The sequence below is a fragment of the Lissotriton vulgaris genome, chromosome 11 (genome assembly GCF_964263255.1).
Source record: "Lissotriton vulgaris chromosome 11, aLisVul1.2, whole genome shotgun sequence".
Lineage (NCBI taxonomy): Eukaryota > Metazoa > Chordata > Amphibia > Caudata > Salamandridae > Lissotriton > Lissotriton vulgaris.
The window spans coordinates 227351208-227367314 of record NC_141699.1 but is presented as its reverse complement, the minus strand read 5'-3'; the positions used below and the strand labels follow the sequence as shown (position 1 = coordinate 227367314).

General features: G+C 40.4%; 1 protein-coding gene across 1 annotated transcript in view; it reads left to right on the top strand.

Annotated features, from left to right (window-relative positions):
• The window catches only part of LOC147679565 (retinol dehydrogenase 12-like), a 108719-nt gene that overhangs the window by 18783 nt on the left and 73829 nt on the right, over positions 1–16107 (top strand). Inside the window, exon 2 of the mRNA XM_086943146.1 lies at positions 7823–8065. Coding sequence (XP_086799272.1) covers positions 7823–8065 — 243 coding nt within the window. The remainder of the gene's footprint in view (positions 1–7822; positions 8066–16107) is intronic.

The window sequence follows — 16107 nt, the reverse complement described above, 5'->3', positions numbered from 1 at the left end:
ACCCTTCACCATCTCTGGCTCATCTTCGATTGCCAGGTACCTAGGCCGCCTTGCTCAGGATACTTCACAGTATAGAGTGTGCCTTCGCTCAACCAGAGTCCTACTCCCTCGAACCCCTGTGTTGACGTGTCTAAGTATAGGGTGGGTAGGGGGGAGCCAGCAACCACAGCCGACATTTGTGTCAAAGAGATTCGGAAAGAGAAGTCCATCCCTGCTGGCAATATGCGCTTTGGAGGTCTTAAGAGCAGTATGCCATTAGCAGGTTGAAGGTTGCTGTGAGGCTATGTCTAGCATCCAAGTAGCACTGGGCCACTGTGCTCTCCAGTCTTTACCCCCGCACCGCTACCTTAATATGCAGGGATCACCAATACACCTCCGTGGCTCAAGGTTTCTTTGGGGGCAGGTTGCTGCGCCCAACGATGGCCGCGGAAGACTCGGCCGCCAGAGCTCATTACACACTGATGTCTTAGGGAGGCGGTCACCGGAGCACTTTCCACCTGCCACAGTCTCGCCCCGGTGTCTCCGCACTGCGTTGCAGATGTATTTGGGTCTCGTACGCCCCACTAAATCTGAGCACAGGCACCAGGCTGCCACCTAGTCGTCCGCAAAGCTACTAGTAAGGTCCATCCAGGGCAGTCTCTGGGGTGCTAGCCACGTCAATTGTGGCCGCCCGACACTCAACGTCACCTTAATTACCTTGGCGCCCCTCCTGGTTCAGCACACGCGGGTCAGATTATTACCCGGGTCACATCCGTGGTCAATTCTAGGTCACAGGCCACTTCGATCGCAGGCCTCTGGCACTCCACGCTGCCTTGAGCACTACGGTGCCCTTCTCCTTCTTCAGGCTACACAGCAAGGCCCGAGCTGTGCACAGTCAGGCCGATCTCTGCCCCTCCTCGTCCCCTACCTATAATTCTGACACGGGTTACACCTTCTCATGTTCCGGTGCGAGTATTCGCATTGATCACGGTTCTCCGTGCGGATTTTTGGTTGAACGGGCACGTCTGTCCCGAGCCACTCTGCTACACAGCCATATTGCTCAGCGGCTGGCCACGCACCCCAGTGGGAGGTATTTTAGTTTTCTGGCTACTCCTTTCGTGTTTACTGTAAAATAACCATGCACCGAAATCCTCTATGCACATCTCTTGGGGCGTTATTTCTATGGAAGCAGATTTCACCCTAGATTAAAAGGAACAGGGGTTGTCTAAGCTTATCTAAGATTTTTTTTGGATTAGTACATTAAAAATCAAAGGATCTAAAAATTCTGTCTCCTGATCTATTTCTCTTATTGTTAAGGTTCCTTCTTCTGATGGGCAGTATCCCCCAGCATTGAAACTCTGTTCACAATGTTGCGTAAAGCCAAAGGGCACTCAACAGTGAATTATGAATAATTATTGAGGCAATTTAAATACTGCTCACAAGCTCTATTTGGAATATAAAAAGGCCTAGGCATACAAAGAGATGTATTTTCAACCCATCTAGCAGTCTCTGTGACTTCAATTTTTTTACTTTGATCAAGGTGGAATCAAAGAGAAGCATTTATTAATTATTTTTCAGGCCCATGACCCATTTTTGGGAATATACTACTGATTGGAACATATTACTGATGTGAAAAATTGTCTTTGAGAATCCATTGCCCATGAACTTTTAAACAAGCTTTGACAAAAACTAACAGGTTTGCGTTTTACACTTTGCTTTTGGCTTTGTCAGTGCATGCTATGTCATGGTTTTTGATAAACCTTATTGTTTAGAAAGCTGAGGGGCACTTATCAGTCTAAAAAAACAACATTGACGGAAAGTAAATACATTTGTTGGTCTTATAAAACACACATTCCAGTAGTAGTTCCTGGCACTTAAGGAAACCACTGTGTGCGTGGATACGCTCCAGTGGAAAGAGAGTATGTCAAGTGCTGAACTAGAAGACCAATTACCACATGCTGTATGCTGTAGTTGGCAGGAAGAATTTGAATGACACAAAAATAAACCAGTGAATATAGACGGCTGGCTGGAAGCTCTTATAAATATATCATACATATCATTTTAATATAATCAGCAGGTTTTGGCCAATGCCAGATCTAACAATTGAAATTGATTACACCCACTAGGATTCAGCTGCAGCGTGACAGTAGTAAAGCTTTTAAAATCCCTGTTGTTTCGACACATACCTTATTATGGGTGTAGTATGGGTGTATATATGTAAGGGAGGTTGAATATAGCACCCACATAACCAGAGATCACATAAAGATCTGAATAATAATGTCTTCACCAGAAAACTAATGGTCATGTTCTCCTGCCATTGTATGGTACCTGAGGTCTATGCTCTGGGAAATGTATTTAGAATTTATAGGCATTAATGCTTTACATCTTTGCAGTTTATTTATTTATATACCGAAGTTGTATTTTCAAGTCTGAGCATGCAACGGCCATCATCTCAAACAGAATCTGTTGTGGCTTACTTATCAGTTGCTCTTTGAGTCCAAGAATATCAGTCAGTTTCACATTTTAGTAATCCTGCATTCAATTGACGATTTATAGAAGAGCGTCAAACAATAGGAGGCATGTGTAGAAACTCCTATTCACGATCAAGTATTATGAAGAGCAAAATACATAATGGCTAGGTTCATAATCCAAGCTAACCGCATAATCCAGCTTTTCCAGTTATGTCGCATGCATCGATTGCCAAAAATACTTTTATAAATAGATTTTTTTTAGAGTTAAATGAGTACAGAAAGAAAATAGTCTGCAGCTCATTGAACACACATCTTTTTCTGCATGACCTTCTCAGGCAGATATTATGGGATAGGACTTCCAGAAATTGAAAGTGACATGTAAAGCTAGGATCCCTCCAAAGTAACCAACAACATTTGTAAGAGTTGATGTGTTGATTAACTCCATAGTGACTCTGTTTGCCTGATATGCGCTAGGACATATGTTGATGCAGTTGCATCTTTATTCTCACTCTGTTTTCATGCACGAATTAATTGATATTATCTGGGGCATGCTATTAAACAGACGAGAGTGCAAATACAGTCTGCACACATTTGGAACTAAACCTCTCTCCAATAAAGGATCACGAAGGATCCCATAGCAAGTCACACCTGACTGACTGACAAGAGAATTAAAAATATATGGAAATTGGATTTATTTATTTTCATTACAGGTTGTTAAACCAATGGTGTTCTACGTGGCCGGGCCTTTTTGTTACTTTTTACTAATGGAAACAAAATGAATATTTGTGTTTGCAATCTACTGAGATTTGTCGGATTACAAAGAACAATGAAGACACACGTAGACCCTCCAATTTGCTTTGAATAGCGTACTGCAAGCCAGCAAAGCATCCCACCTTTCTCTGTTAAGAAATACTCTACACAAGAGGTAGTTGAAAATATAGCTATAACAATCCACACCTTCTGGGTGAAGAACAATTAATGTATGCCCTCTCTGCACGCCCTTGCCTTCTCGAAGCTGCGTGTTCAATGGCCAATGAACTTTCCTGACCCTTTGACTGAGGAAAAAAACACCCCCCTTCCCAGCAGCTGGTTATCCTGAGGATTATCTCTCATCAGAGGTGGGTGAAATACAAGCTCCCCTGAGAGAGTTACAGCAATTCCACCTTTGGCCTGGAGGCTCAGCTGGGTGTTTAATGCCAGCACTTGCCTCATCGGTAGGATGGCTATTTTAATAGAAACTACCAAGGCTTCATGATAACAAAAATGCAAAGCAATCTGCAATGGATAATTCATAAGAATTCGAAACCATAGGAAAGACAATCCAGCCTTCTAGAAAGACAGAGCAGCAAAGCTGCACTCGTACAGGACAAATGAGTTCTCCTCTCAGTGTTTAATTTCAGCCAGTTAGGTTTGACGGTTAGGAGCGCCCAGCTTGTGTATGTGGGAGGATGCACGAAAAGGCCCAGCTAAAATCTACAATTAATTCACACGAAACCCCTTCTAGAAATAACGCTGGGTCTTCTAACCATAAGGTTATCTTTATGACACACATCCAAAAACTACGGTAGGGTTTGCTCCAAGCTCGATCTTTTTTAAAGAGCAAGGGCGTTTGTTGGATCCGAAATGTTCTCTTGTGATGTTCCATTTGTTGCTCTGACATATTATGCTGGATGTTCATATCTGACATAAAATGATGGACATGGATGTACATGCGGGACCTGAGAATGACCGTCATGAGTCTTTAATATTAGCTCCAAAAAAACTACTTATTCATTCATTTTGTAAATGTAGTGAATCAAGAAGATGACTTTATTGTCTTGTTTAACAGGAAAATGTGAAATGGGCTGACATGGTATCTTCACAGTATAACATCTACCAAATTTCCAGTTGTAAACTGATATATTTATGGAAATCTTAATTTTAATATAAGGTTATTTGAGAGCCCAAAACAACTTTTAACAAAAGAAGTTTGGCCACATTGTCCAAACCTCAAAAATCATGGCTGTTTCAATTCCCAGTTTGAAGCCGCACAGGAATCCCTGATTATTGCAACAACTGAGGGACATAAAGTGAGAATATCTAAAACTAGGGGGAATATAAATAGATTCAGAGATGGACTGAATCCATCTATTGAATATTGTCCATCGAAAAGATACGAATGCCTTCTGGCACATCAGAGACCACGGAGAACAGAATACTTTTTGAGGCCCGAAATATATATCCAACCATTTGAGTGGGTTTCACCTTTCACTGAATTGCATTGAGCAGCCCCTAAAGTTCACCTCAGTTTTACTAATTTTATTCCATGTGTACGGAATCTTGAAGCACTAGATCCAAAGAGCATTGCCCGATCCATTTTTCCTTAGCTGACACTGAGAATACCATAAAAGCCCAAAAAGTAGAGAAGCCCCCGGCCTAGACAAAATCCCTTCTGACTTGTTCTGATGTGAACCTTATATATATATAGGGTTCTTATATAAATAAATAATAAAAAGCCATAGCGGCCGGAACCCAGATCTTTGTTATTTGGAGTGGTGCAGAGGTCATCCCAATCCACAAGAAGGGCTCATGCGGCCACCCAGCAATTCATCACCACTATAGGCTTAATTAAAAATCCAGCACACATCTTTTGGAAGCAGATGCTGGACATGCTGAACATGTGAATAGATGAAAACCAGATACTGTCCAATGTTCAGGCTGGTTTCTGTTTGAAGGTTTGCACAGTGGATCAGCTTTCTTTTAGTAAAGTGGAAACTGTTTACTTAAATTCTGCTCACCTTTTGTTTAGTATTTCTTGATCTATGGGTGGCCCCCTGTAATCTAATACCAAGAACTAAATAATGGGAAATAATACAAAGCAGGGATTTCCATTGAGTCTACTTTCCCTTATAATCCAGCTTCATACTGAAAACTATGCCCAAGTTTGTTGGGGAGCACATGGTGAATTAACAGAGACTCAAGATCAATAAAGGGTCTGTGATGGAAGTGTTTTACCACAACACTTATTTTTCACTTTATATACATAGTTGTATCAATTTTATATTCGAGTCCAATAGTGATTCACCATGTATTGTGGATCAAAATGTTCTGGTTCTACTGTTTGTCAATGATACACTTCTGTTTTCTGAAACCCCAGTGGGTCTTACAGTACAACTAGAGAGATTTTGTTTTTCACAAATCATGGGCTCGAAATTATTACCAGTAAGTCTAAATTGATACTTTTTAAGCCAGATAAATCTTTGAAAGTCTTAATTATAACCCATTATTGTACATTGGAGAGGATAGGTGAATTCAGTTGTTTGGGCATTAGACTCTCATACTTGTTCTTCGCAAAGTATCAAAAGTCAAAGTCTTTTCGACCATAGAGCAGCTACCTTCATTAAATTTGCAGGATGTTTACCTAATCACACTATACCACAGCTTTATAAATATGCAGGGCAAAAGCGGTCAGTGCAGCCTTATGCAGGTCTGATTAATGGTGACACGGCTAAGTTGAGATGCTGGCAAAGAGTGAAAATGAATTATTAAGCTCTTTCCGAACGGTCCTCAAGGTGCTCCGTCTATCCCTTTATGACTTGGTTCTGCACTGCCTATCATTATACGACTTGGTTTTGTTGCAAAATCTATTTCCCATCTCATAAATTCGAATGGCCATTATATATATTTGAAATGTATTTGGACTGTAGAGGAACTAAACCGTTATATAGATTCATTGTGAGACCTTATAGATAGGCCAGCTAGCTAGAAGTTATCTTGGGCTTCGCATATTAAATCATGGTTTGAAACCTTGGGCTTGCATCAGTATTGGGTGAATCCATATCAAACTTTAGAATTGGTTTGAAAATTGTTAAGACCAGGTATTGGGAAGTCGTTTCTGGTTAAAGGCTAGTGGTTGCCTATTACATAGTTTGCTGATACATACGACTAGCAGTAAATGTGAGGATTTCTTAGATAATAAAAACCCAGCTGCAACAAGAGCTCTCTTTATTAAATTCAGATTAGGAAATCTTCTCATGGCTGCTTTTTCCTATGGCGTATGAATAACCCTCTCAGATCCCCATGGGCCCAGTGTAAACCAGATACTAGTATCTGTGTAGTCTTTGCAGTTTCTAAATTTTTGTACATTGGGCATGGCATATTAGAGTGAAATTTGTTCAGCACGATTGCTAATCTGTTTTTATCTGTAAAGACTGAGTGAATATTTATGGAATGTTGTGAATTTGTTGTAAATATTTGCATTAATGATTGTATTGTGTTGGTGGGTTAATTAACCTAACAGAACAACTGAAAAGAGAAAGAAATTTGAGCCTATAGGTGCATGTTTGGCCCAATAGCACTGCTTTTTCCTAGCAGACTTTGATCCAGAGCAAGATATTCAAATACAGAAGGGGGAAGAAGGAGGAAGAGAAAGACAGGAAAACTGTAACATAGGAAGAAACCGGGAATGGAAAAGAACCCACAAGAGTGAGATAAAGGGGCAGGCATTGTCTAGTGGTGGATTAAAGAGGCATGAGGTTATATCAAGACTATGCAGCCTTGGGATTCGACACCCTGATCTTCAATAGAGCCGGCCATGGGTTTCCGAGCAAAACTTCCAACAAAGGCACTTTATATTTTACAAATTAAGAACCGTCTCCTCTACTCGAAGGGGGAAGGTAAACAGTGTGAACTTCCTGAAAAACTGACATTCAAACTCAACTCTTCATCCAAATAAACCTAACAACCAATGCCAATCAAGTCTCGGTCTTCCTTTGTCTAGCTCTGTCACACTTTTTCCTAATTTCTTTCTCTCTCACTCTCCTCTACCCTTCTTAGTAGGCTAATTCCTTCTGACCCATGCACTCACTCTTTCACCTACACAACATAATCCATTCTGGCCAATCGTATAGCATGTAACTACAGACCATCATTCATTCCAACTCTTCTGAGACCAGGCAGGGCCCTAGGCATGTCCAGCCAGTCAATGCTCTCCCCGTCACAAATGCAAATGACGTCATTATAAAGACTCACTCTTACACAACCTGAACTGCTCAGACATTCTGTCATCACCAGGCATTGCTGACGTGTTACGCAGAATCTACATCATACTCTGGCAAAGCTCCTTGACATTATAAAGCTTTTATCACTGCCCATAAAGGAACATGGAAATGGCCACAAAATGTGCTTGGTATTTAATAATGCCCTTAAAGAAAACAACATAAAAATATATTCCTTCTTGCTGTTATAGCAACTACTTATAGTGGGGATGTTTGACGTTATGACTTTGTTAAAAACAAATACGTCTAGATATAAAAAAAAAATTAAATGACTGTAGTGATGCTGTAGAGGAGACTTTGCTTACACCTCTCAAAATGTGTTCTGTTCTATTTCAGGAGGTAATTCGGGTATTGGGAAAGAGACCGCCATTGCATTAGCACGGAGGGGTGCTCGCCTTATAATCACTTGCCATGATGAATTGAAGGGTGAAAGTGCAGTGCGGCACATTCAGAGGGAGAGCCACAACCTGAATGTACATTTCATGATGCTGAACATGGCTAACCTACAAAGTATTCGCAACTTTTGTAAAACTTTCATACATTCTGAAAAACGCTTGGATATTCTTATTAATAATGATGGTGAGTAAAGTCTGTGAAGAGCCTCACCGTTTTTCAAATCATTTTACTGCTTTTATTTTTAGTCTCCTTTTGTATTTTTCTTTACAATCTATTTTCAGTTTTAAAAATATATGCTTATTTAATGTTTAATGGTGAACCTACAGTGACGTGTGTACAGACTTTTATTTACTGCTTTCTTTGGGTTTTGTACATTTAGTTTTGATGTAAAATTGAAATTTTCTTTTCAGATAGTTTTTCAGCTACCTGTCAAACTTTATCTTGGTTTTTCAAATTTCCTTTTAGTGCTTTCTTCTGCGTAGATTACTGATCTGTTGTCCTTTTCACTGTATTCGTATACCTGGATACTACTGTCCAGTCCCAGTGTATGTGCTCATAGTAACATTGGTAAATCCAAAATTGTCATATTTAACTTTCTGCTAGGGTTGTAGTAATAGCCTTAGAAAGTTAAATGTCACCTGTGGTCTGCTGCACATATTGTGCGATACATTAGGCTAACAAGGAAAACATGGCTTCAGGCCTTTATGTGTAACCTTAGTTTTGCAGCTTTTAACACCTTAGCTGCTAGGCCTTTCCACCCCCATGTTAAGTTTTTTTGGGCTATTTGGGGTAGTTTGCTCTTAGGCCCCTGTAACATTTTGTCCACATAAGGTATCCACGCCTAATTTGCATACTGTTCTACCAGTATCTTGAGGATTCAAAAGGTATTCAATCTTTGTGGATTACCGGGGAGGGGGGGTACCCAGAAATGTTTTTAAATGGGAATTAAGTGCTGCAAAAGAAAGCATCTGATTTTTTCCCCAGCTAATGGTATCAACAAAGGGTTTGTGGTGTTGAAATCACGATTGTCTCAGCTTTCAGGGACAGGAAGACCTTTGTCAGAAAACCAACATTTTCTACACAGTTTTGGCATTTTACTGGGACTTGGCCTATTTTTGCAATTTTTATGTGCTTTCAATCTCCTTCCAGTTAGTGGTAGAAACGGGTATGATAGCATTAATGGATTCAGGAAAGCTGTTGAAAATAAAAAATATTCCACGAGGATGGTGATGGCGGAAGGTGGCTGGCGTGCTAGCAGCTCTGGCTCCGCGTTTTTCTATTAAGGATACTTTTGCGCCTCCAAAGACTGCCCACGTTTCCTCTGTGCCCTGCTTTTCGGGGGATCATGTCTGGGCTGGCACTCACCTCTGGGATTCGGCAGTTTGTCCTATCTCGTACTCGCTGAGTTCAACCATTTCAAGCTGGAAAAAAAGTTTCACTCCGGCTGCTCGGGTTCTCTTTCGAGCATCGAATGTAAAACAGTCGGGAGAAGGTTGTGGAAGTGCCGATTTCATCGTGTGTACTCCGTGATGGCTGTGGGCTGCTCGGGTTCTTTTTCGAGCATTGAGTTTAAAAACAGACAGGAGGAAGTTGTGGAAGTGCCGGCTGTGGAAGGAAGACATTTTATAGAAATACGGCTGTTTTGGCTGCCTGGGATTTTTTTTTCGAGCATTAAGGTTTAAAGTATTAAACCCAACCTAAAGGCCAATTATACCGCAAGAGTCTACCTGATTGGAGTGCTATTATTTCGTGGATAAGTCCCTTTCTGGGCCTGAGAAGACCAGAGGAGATACGAAATTCCTTTAACCATGCATCTGCTGATCGGTAAGCCTCCCCAGCCTTAATTTGTTCTAATTTGTCCTGTAACGGTCATAATAACTGTATGCAGCATGGGGAAGCTTTTAAATGCTCGAAGCAAGGCAAAGGCCCGTCAACAGCAGGCTAAAGAAGCAGCAGCTAAATTAGCGGATAAAGGGGACTCTAGGGGAGAAAATTCGGCGCACTCCTCTGCTAGCTCTGATGAGCTGGAGAAATCATTGACAGAGTGCTCTGTTCTACCCAGCTCAGGAGACAAATTGGGTAATGTTGATTTGGGAAAACCTAATATTGGAGAGATGTCAACGAATGATTCCACTCATCATGACTCTAATATGGAAAGTAAAGTCAAGATACCTAGGCCCTCTCAGCCATCAAAACAGTTCCGGCTGTTTGAAAAGAAACTGTCTGTGCTCCCTACTAGTAGCTTGGCTTTCCCAAGTCATGATTCAACTCTAAATCCGCCTCTAGATATGCCGGCTGACACTGTCTCTTTAGACAACTCTAATGGTAATCTGGCACCCAATATTATTTCTGCAAGCACTCCACCTCACGGAATAAAATGTGTAGCTTCCATAGATCAAATGCTAGAAGACCCAGCGAGTACAGCTAGCACTTCAGGAGTACATGATACAAAGTCTGACAATGTGGTGGACCCTTTCAGCCCTATCTTAGGGATGGACACTGAGACTGGGGGTGAAATGAGGATGTCCGTTAAGGATATGTTGAATTTAATTTTGGATGAGGTCAGGGATATGAAGAGGTCCCAAAATACTGAACTGGCCGCCATACATCAGAGACTTGATAAAATCGAAGAATTAATCTCCACCTTTCGGGCTCGTCTAGTAGAGGCTGAGGTGAGAATCTCTAATTTGGAGGACCAAATGACGGAGGTTAAAAAGGAGACTAAAGGCGTGACTAAGACAACAAGGGCATTGGAGGTTAAATCGGACGACTTGGAAAATTATAACCGAAGATCCAATCTTCGTTTAGTGGGGGTCCCAGAGGGAATTCAGGGGTCCGATATGCTTCTTTGGGTCTATTCATTTCTTCAGCAGGGGGTGATTCCGGAATATAAAGGGGATTTAACCATTACTAGAGCCCATCGGGTCCCGGCTCACCCATTTCCGAACTCTACTCTTCCTCACACCATTTTGTTAAATTTTGCAGATGTCAAAGAGCAAATTCTTTCAAGGGTGATTAAACAGAGGCAGTTTCCAGTTAACACAACGGTGAAATGTCGCATATTTTCCGATGTGTCCGCAGCGGCTGCCAGACGAAGGAAGGAGTTTGTTAAAATCCTAAACTTATTTAAAGCCAAGGGGGCTCAAGCTATGATAGCTCAGCAGTCAAAGCTGAGAGTTCTGATCAAGGGCAAGTTCTATATGCTGTCTGATGTTGAGGAAGTGCAGGAGCTGCTTAAGGAGATTGAGGATGGATAGATAGGTCACGGGTCCTCTTATTTTAGTTTTGGTTACTATCACCATCACCATTCCTTAAGTTTTTGTTTTCCCTTTTTTTTTACCTATGAGAATATGGGGGAGGGGGAGAAGTTTGGGTACAGCCCTTGGGTTGAAGGGGTGTAGTATCACGACACCTCATGTTAAGGGATAGGGTCTTGTGGCTAGCGTAGGGAAGGGGAGTTAGAGTAAGAGTAGAGCCACAGGCAGGGGGCTGTCGGGGTTGGGCTGACGGGGGTTGGGGGTTAAAGTATTAAAAATGGAGTCCTTGACTTTATAACATTTTTTTTTTATAAGCACAGAGGATAAAGAACGATCTGATGACAGATACAGACTGTGGGCAGCCTTTGATTTGTTAATAGGGAATAAAATGTTGTTTGATTTAGCTAAAAGTTGGTGAGAACGGGTTTGAAAATTGTTTCTTTTAATGTGAATGGCCTAAATAATGAGAATAAATTGCGTGCTATAGAAACATGGATTTTGACTGACAATCCTGCAGTAATATTGTTACAAAAAATCCATATTTCAGTTTCTAGAGTTGACAATTTTACCATGTTTAAAACTTGGGCCTCATATCGGGGTTTTTCTCTCTTTACCGAGTCACAGAGAGGTGTTGCACTTTTCTTAAATAAGAATTTGGATGCCGAAATCATCCAAACTGAGGAGGGCGGTCAAGGTCGTTGGTGTTGGGCCTCTTGTAAAATAAAATATAGGCAAATACCCATAACTTTTGTTAGTTTTTATGCTCCTCTAATTGATAATTCTGCTGTTTATGAAGACCTTTTTCAGTCCCTATTCATGGTGGGAGGGGATATCGTTATCGGGGTTGATTTCAATATTCTTATGAATTTAAAATTAGACTCTACCACTCTTTTTTAAAAACAGATCTATTATTAATAATGCAAAGACTCTTGATCTCGGGGACCATTGGCGCACTCAAAATCCTTCAAAAAGAGAGTTTACCTGCTGGTCGGGAAGATGCAAGTCATCCTCCCGTATTGATTTCTTTCTTGCCTCTACAAAACTTAATTTTTTGCGTCAGTGAATTTTGCATAATGGCTTTTCCGACCATGCCATGTTAGTCATCGAATTCGTTTTGGGGGAGAGTAAGTTAGCCCCTAAACAATGGGTTTTTAACAAGAGATATCTGTCCGATGAATTATGGGTGACATCACACAAAGTAGAGATAGGACAATATATTGCACTTAATATTGGTACTGCCCCTCTCCATGTTGTTTGGGACTCTCTGAAGGCTTGCATTCGGGGGTTAGTCATAGGAAGGGATGCAAGGGAATCCTTTATTCTAAGGAATACGAAGAATCTCCTGCAGCAAAAAATACAGGCATTGATAGAACAAAAGCACTATAATCCCTCTGTGAGCATACCGAATCTATTAAATGCTGCTAAGCGGGAGCTTAGCGCACACTATTTCGCAAGGAGCGAGGACATTTTCTGTAGGCAATCTCAAAAAATCTATGAACACAGTAATTTCACTGGGAAATTTCTAGCTTGGCAAATTAAGGAACAAGCTGCGACCAACACGATTCATACCCTAAAATCCCCAATTACTCATATGGATACCTCAGATTCTGGAGAGATAGGGTCAATAATGCTCTCTCATTATGACCATATTTATAGTACACATCATATCACTGATCAACATAGGCTAAATGACTTTTTAGATAAATATCCTCTCCCTACTCTCCCTCAAGTAGACCAAGGGACAGTGGCAACTCCATTCTCTAGGGAAGAATTAGAGCTGGTGGTAAAAAGTCTCCCACACGGTAAGGCCTGTGGTCCGGATGGACTTCCTGCCGAGTTTTTCTTGGTTTTTTTCAGCTCCCTTTCTGAATTCCTCCTATTAGTATTAAACTCTATGTTGAAGGGTGGCCCAATTCCAATCTCTTTCAAGATGGAACGGTGGTTAGTTTTTTGAAAAAAGGGAAGGAACCTAAGGATCCTAATTCCTATAGGCCAATTACATTATTAAACTCTGATTATAAAATTGTTACAAAATTACTCTCAATTCGTTTTAACAGTGTTTCCGCACAATTGATTCATCCTAACCAAAATGGATTTATTGCAGGTCGACAACTTATTACTAACACACATTATCTGATTGAAGCTTTAGATTATTTTGAAACTCGAGAGATTGCGGCCTTAGTTTTACTTTTAGATGGGGAGAAAGTTTTTGATTTGGTGGTTTGGGGGACACTTTTTACTATTCTACAGCGTTTTGGGATTCCATCACAAATCATTAATCTAATTCAGAACTTATATAGGGGCACAAAAGCTAATATTATTATTAATGTATCCATGGTGGGCTCAATTGGAGTTCAGCGGGGCACAAGGCAAGGATGCCCATTGTCACCTGCTTTATTCGCTTTTTTTATCGAGCCTTTAGCAGTGGCTATTCGGAATTGTGTATATATCTCCCCACCTGTTACATCCATGGCCAAGATTAAACTATATGCGGACGATATAATGTTGCTGATTAAACCTGAGATGTGCTCCCAAATACAGGCCCTTTTGATTTTTGAAGAATTTGAAGCTCTGGGGGGGTGGGGGGGGGGGGGGGGGTGGTATCGGATCAACAAAAGGAAAACTGAGATATTAGTTTGTGGTGGCGTAGATCCTGAACTTCACCCTGATATACAGAGCTGTATTAATAACAGACCTAAGAGATGCTTGGGGGTCTTCTTCTCTGCCTCAGTAAGGGATTTGTATATATTGAATTTTGATCCCCTCATTCAAAAAGTATGCAATATGTTTACACGATGGAATGTACTGCCATTATCCATTTTGGGCAGGGTGGCCTTAATTAAAATGTCAGTGCTCCCTTTATTTAACTTTCTGTTCTCCACTATCTCATGCACCTTGCCTGGTTCTTTCTTTTCCAAGGTTGAGTCCTTATTTTCCGCCTTTGTGTGGGCAAAAAAGACGCCCCAAATCGCAATTAGTACACTTTACGCAGACAAGGAACAAGGAGGCCTCGCTTTACCAAACCTTAAAGATTATTATAACGCATATTTCGCACAGTATCTGTCAAGATTCAAACATCCAGTCTTTGGTCAGACACTATTTATAAACTTTTTCTTCGACCTAATTTGCAAAGAGATTAAAATTCCCTCTCCGCTTCAGGTCTTTAAATCACCTAAATTGGTTCGCTACAAGGTCCTGATCTGGTTTTTTTTAAAACGTGGTGTTATGCTCAAAAGGTATTCACTCTCCCCCTTGAATTTAACATCTCCACTAAGCAACGTTTTTCCTCTTATAGGGATTAAAATGGGGTCCCAAATTATAGCCAATTGGGGAAGAGCTGAGTTTTGTACGCTGATGAATTTTGTGAAAAATGGGTCATGGTTAACTTTGAATGAAATGGCAAGTTTAATTTATGGGAATTGTTTGTTGATAGGTTCGTATAACTTGATCCATATGTCTTTGGGGCAAATTGATCTAGCACAGATCGGTCAATCTACACAATTGATCAATGATCTCTTTTGGCACCCTTGCTCTAAGAACCCTGGAAATTGGAGACGTTGCTTAGCGCAAAATAGGGAGGGCGACCTAAGTTCTAAAGCAATTAGAAAATGGCAAAAACACAAAAACTCTGAGCTGACTTTCAACACCTGGAAAACTTGAAATAAATTTAATTTTAGTGTTTTAAGAGGCGCCAATTGGCGAAGAATGCTTTATTTTAGTAAATGGCTCCTATATCGTACTCCAGCTGTCATTGCCAAAATGTATATCAACACTTCATCTACCTGTTTTAGATGCAGTCAACCGGATCTCGTTAACTGGTCTCATGTAATGGTCCACTGTCCTAAAATTATGTTATTCTGGAAGGGAATCTTTGTGTTGCTTCATCTTCATTTAAAGATTATGGTTCCCTGTTACGTGAATTTAATATTATATGGTTTCGATCCAGAACTTAAATGGTCCGAATCAGTTGCAAAACTGGTTCATATCATAATTGCAGTGGCAAGATTATTGATACTTCAGTATTGGAGGTCAGAGACGGTTCCCACCGTAGATGAATGGCTTCAAAAAATTAAAAGAGTCAGGAAAAGTGAACATGTATTTGCACAAAGGATCGGGGGGTTGAGAAAATTCTCAAAAATTTGGGAATCTTATTTTGAATAGATGTTTTGCACTGTCGGCAGATTAAGTCTGGTAAAGTTTTATGTCGGATGCCTGTTCGATAAAGTTTGTTCTCGGGGTGTCTGTAATATTTCTGTAAAATTTTTATTATCCAATATGTATTATTTGTTACAATGTAAGCTGTCAAGTACTTCAATAAAAAAAGTTTTTAAAAAAAAGAAAGAAAAGAAAAAACATAAAAATATTGAAATTGAGTTAATTTGTACTAACATTTTCACCTGTAACTTCTTTTAAGTATGACATATTTTTTAAAGAAATATAATGTTATATCTGCTGGACCCTTCTGGTTGCAGGGATATATAGGACTTGTAGATTCACCAAGAACCCAAGGAACCCGTAGCCAATAACTGAGCTGTGTCTTGCAATGGTTTTTCATTGTGTACCGGGTTTTTAGCAATTCATTTAGTAAAATATAAAGAGTGAGAAATTGGTACCAAGGTAGCCCATATATTTCCAAAATGGGAACAACATATAGAGTTTAGAATCAGCAGTTATTTGCACATCTCTAAAATTGTAGATACCCATACAAGCATGAGAATTAGAGGTCATTTTTCAAAATGACTTCTTTTTTTACAAATTGTCTTACATTTGGAAGGCAGAAATGCAAGGAAAGTCTGGTGGTAATAACAGTTGTTCTACTATTCTGTGTTCCCCTAAGTCTCCTGATAAAAATGTTACCTCACTTGTGTGATAGGCCTAGTGCCTGCGACAGGAAATGGCCCAACATGCAACGTGGACACATCACATTTTTCCAGTGAAACTGACCCTTTTTTTGCAATGTGCCTAACT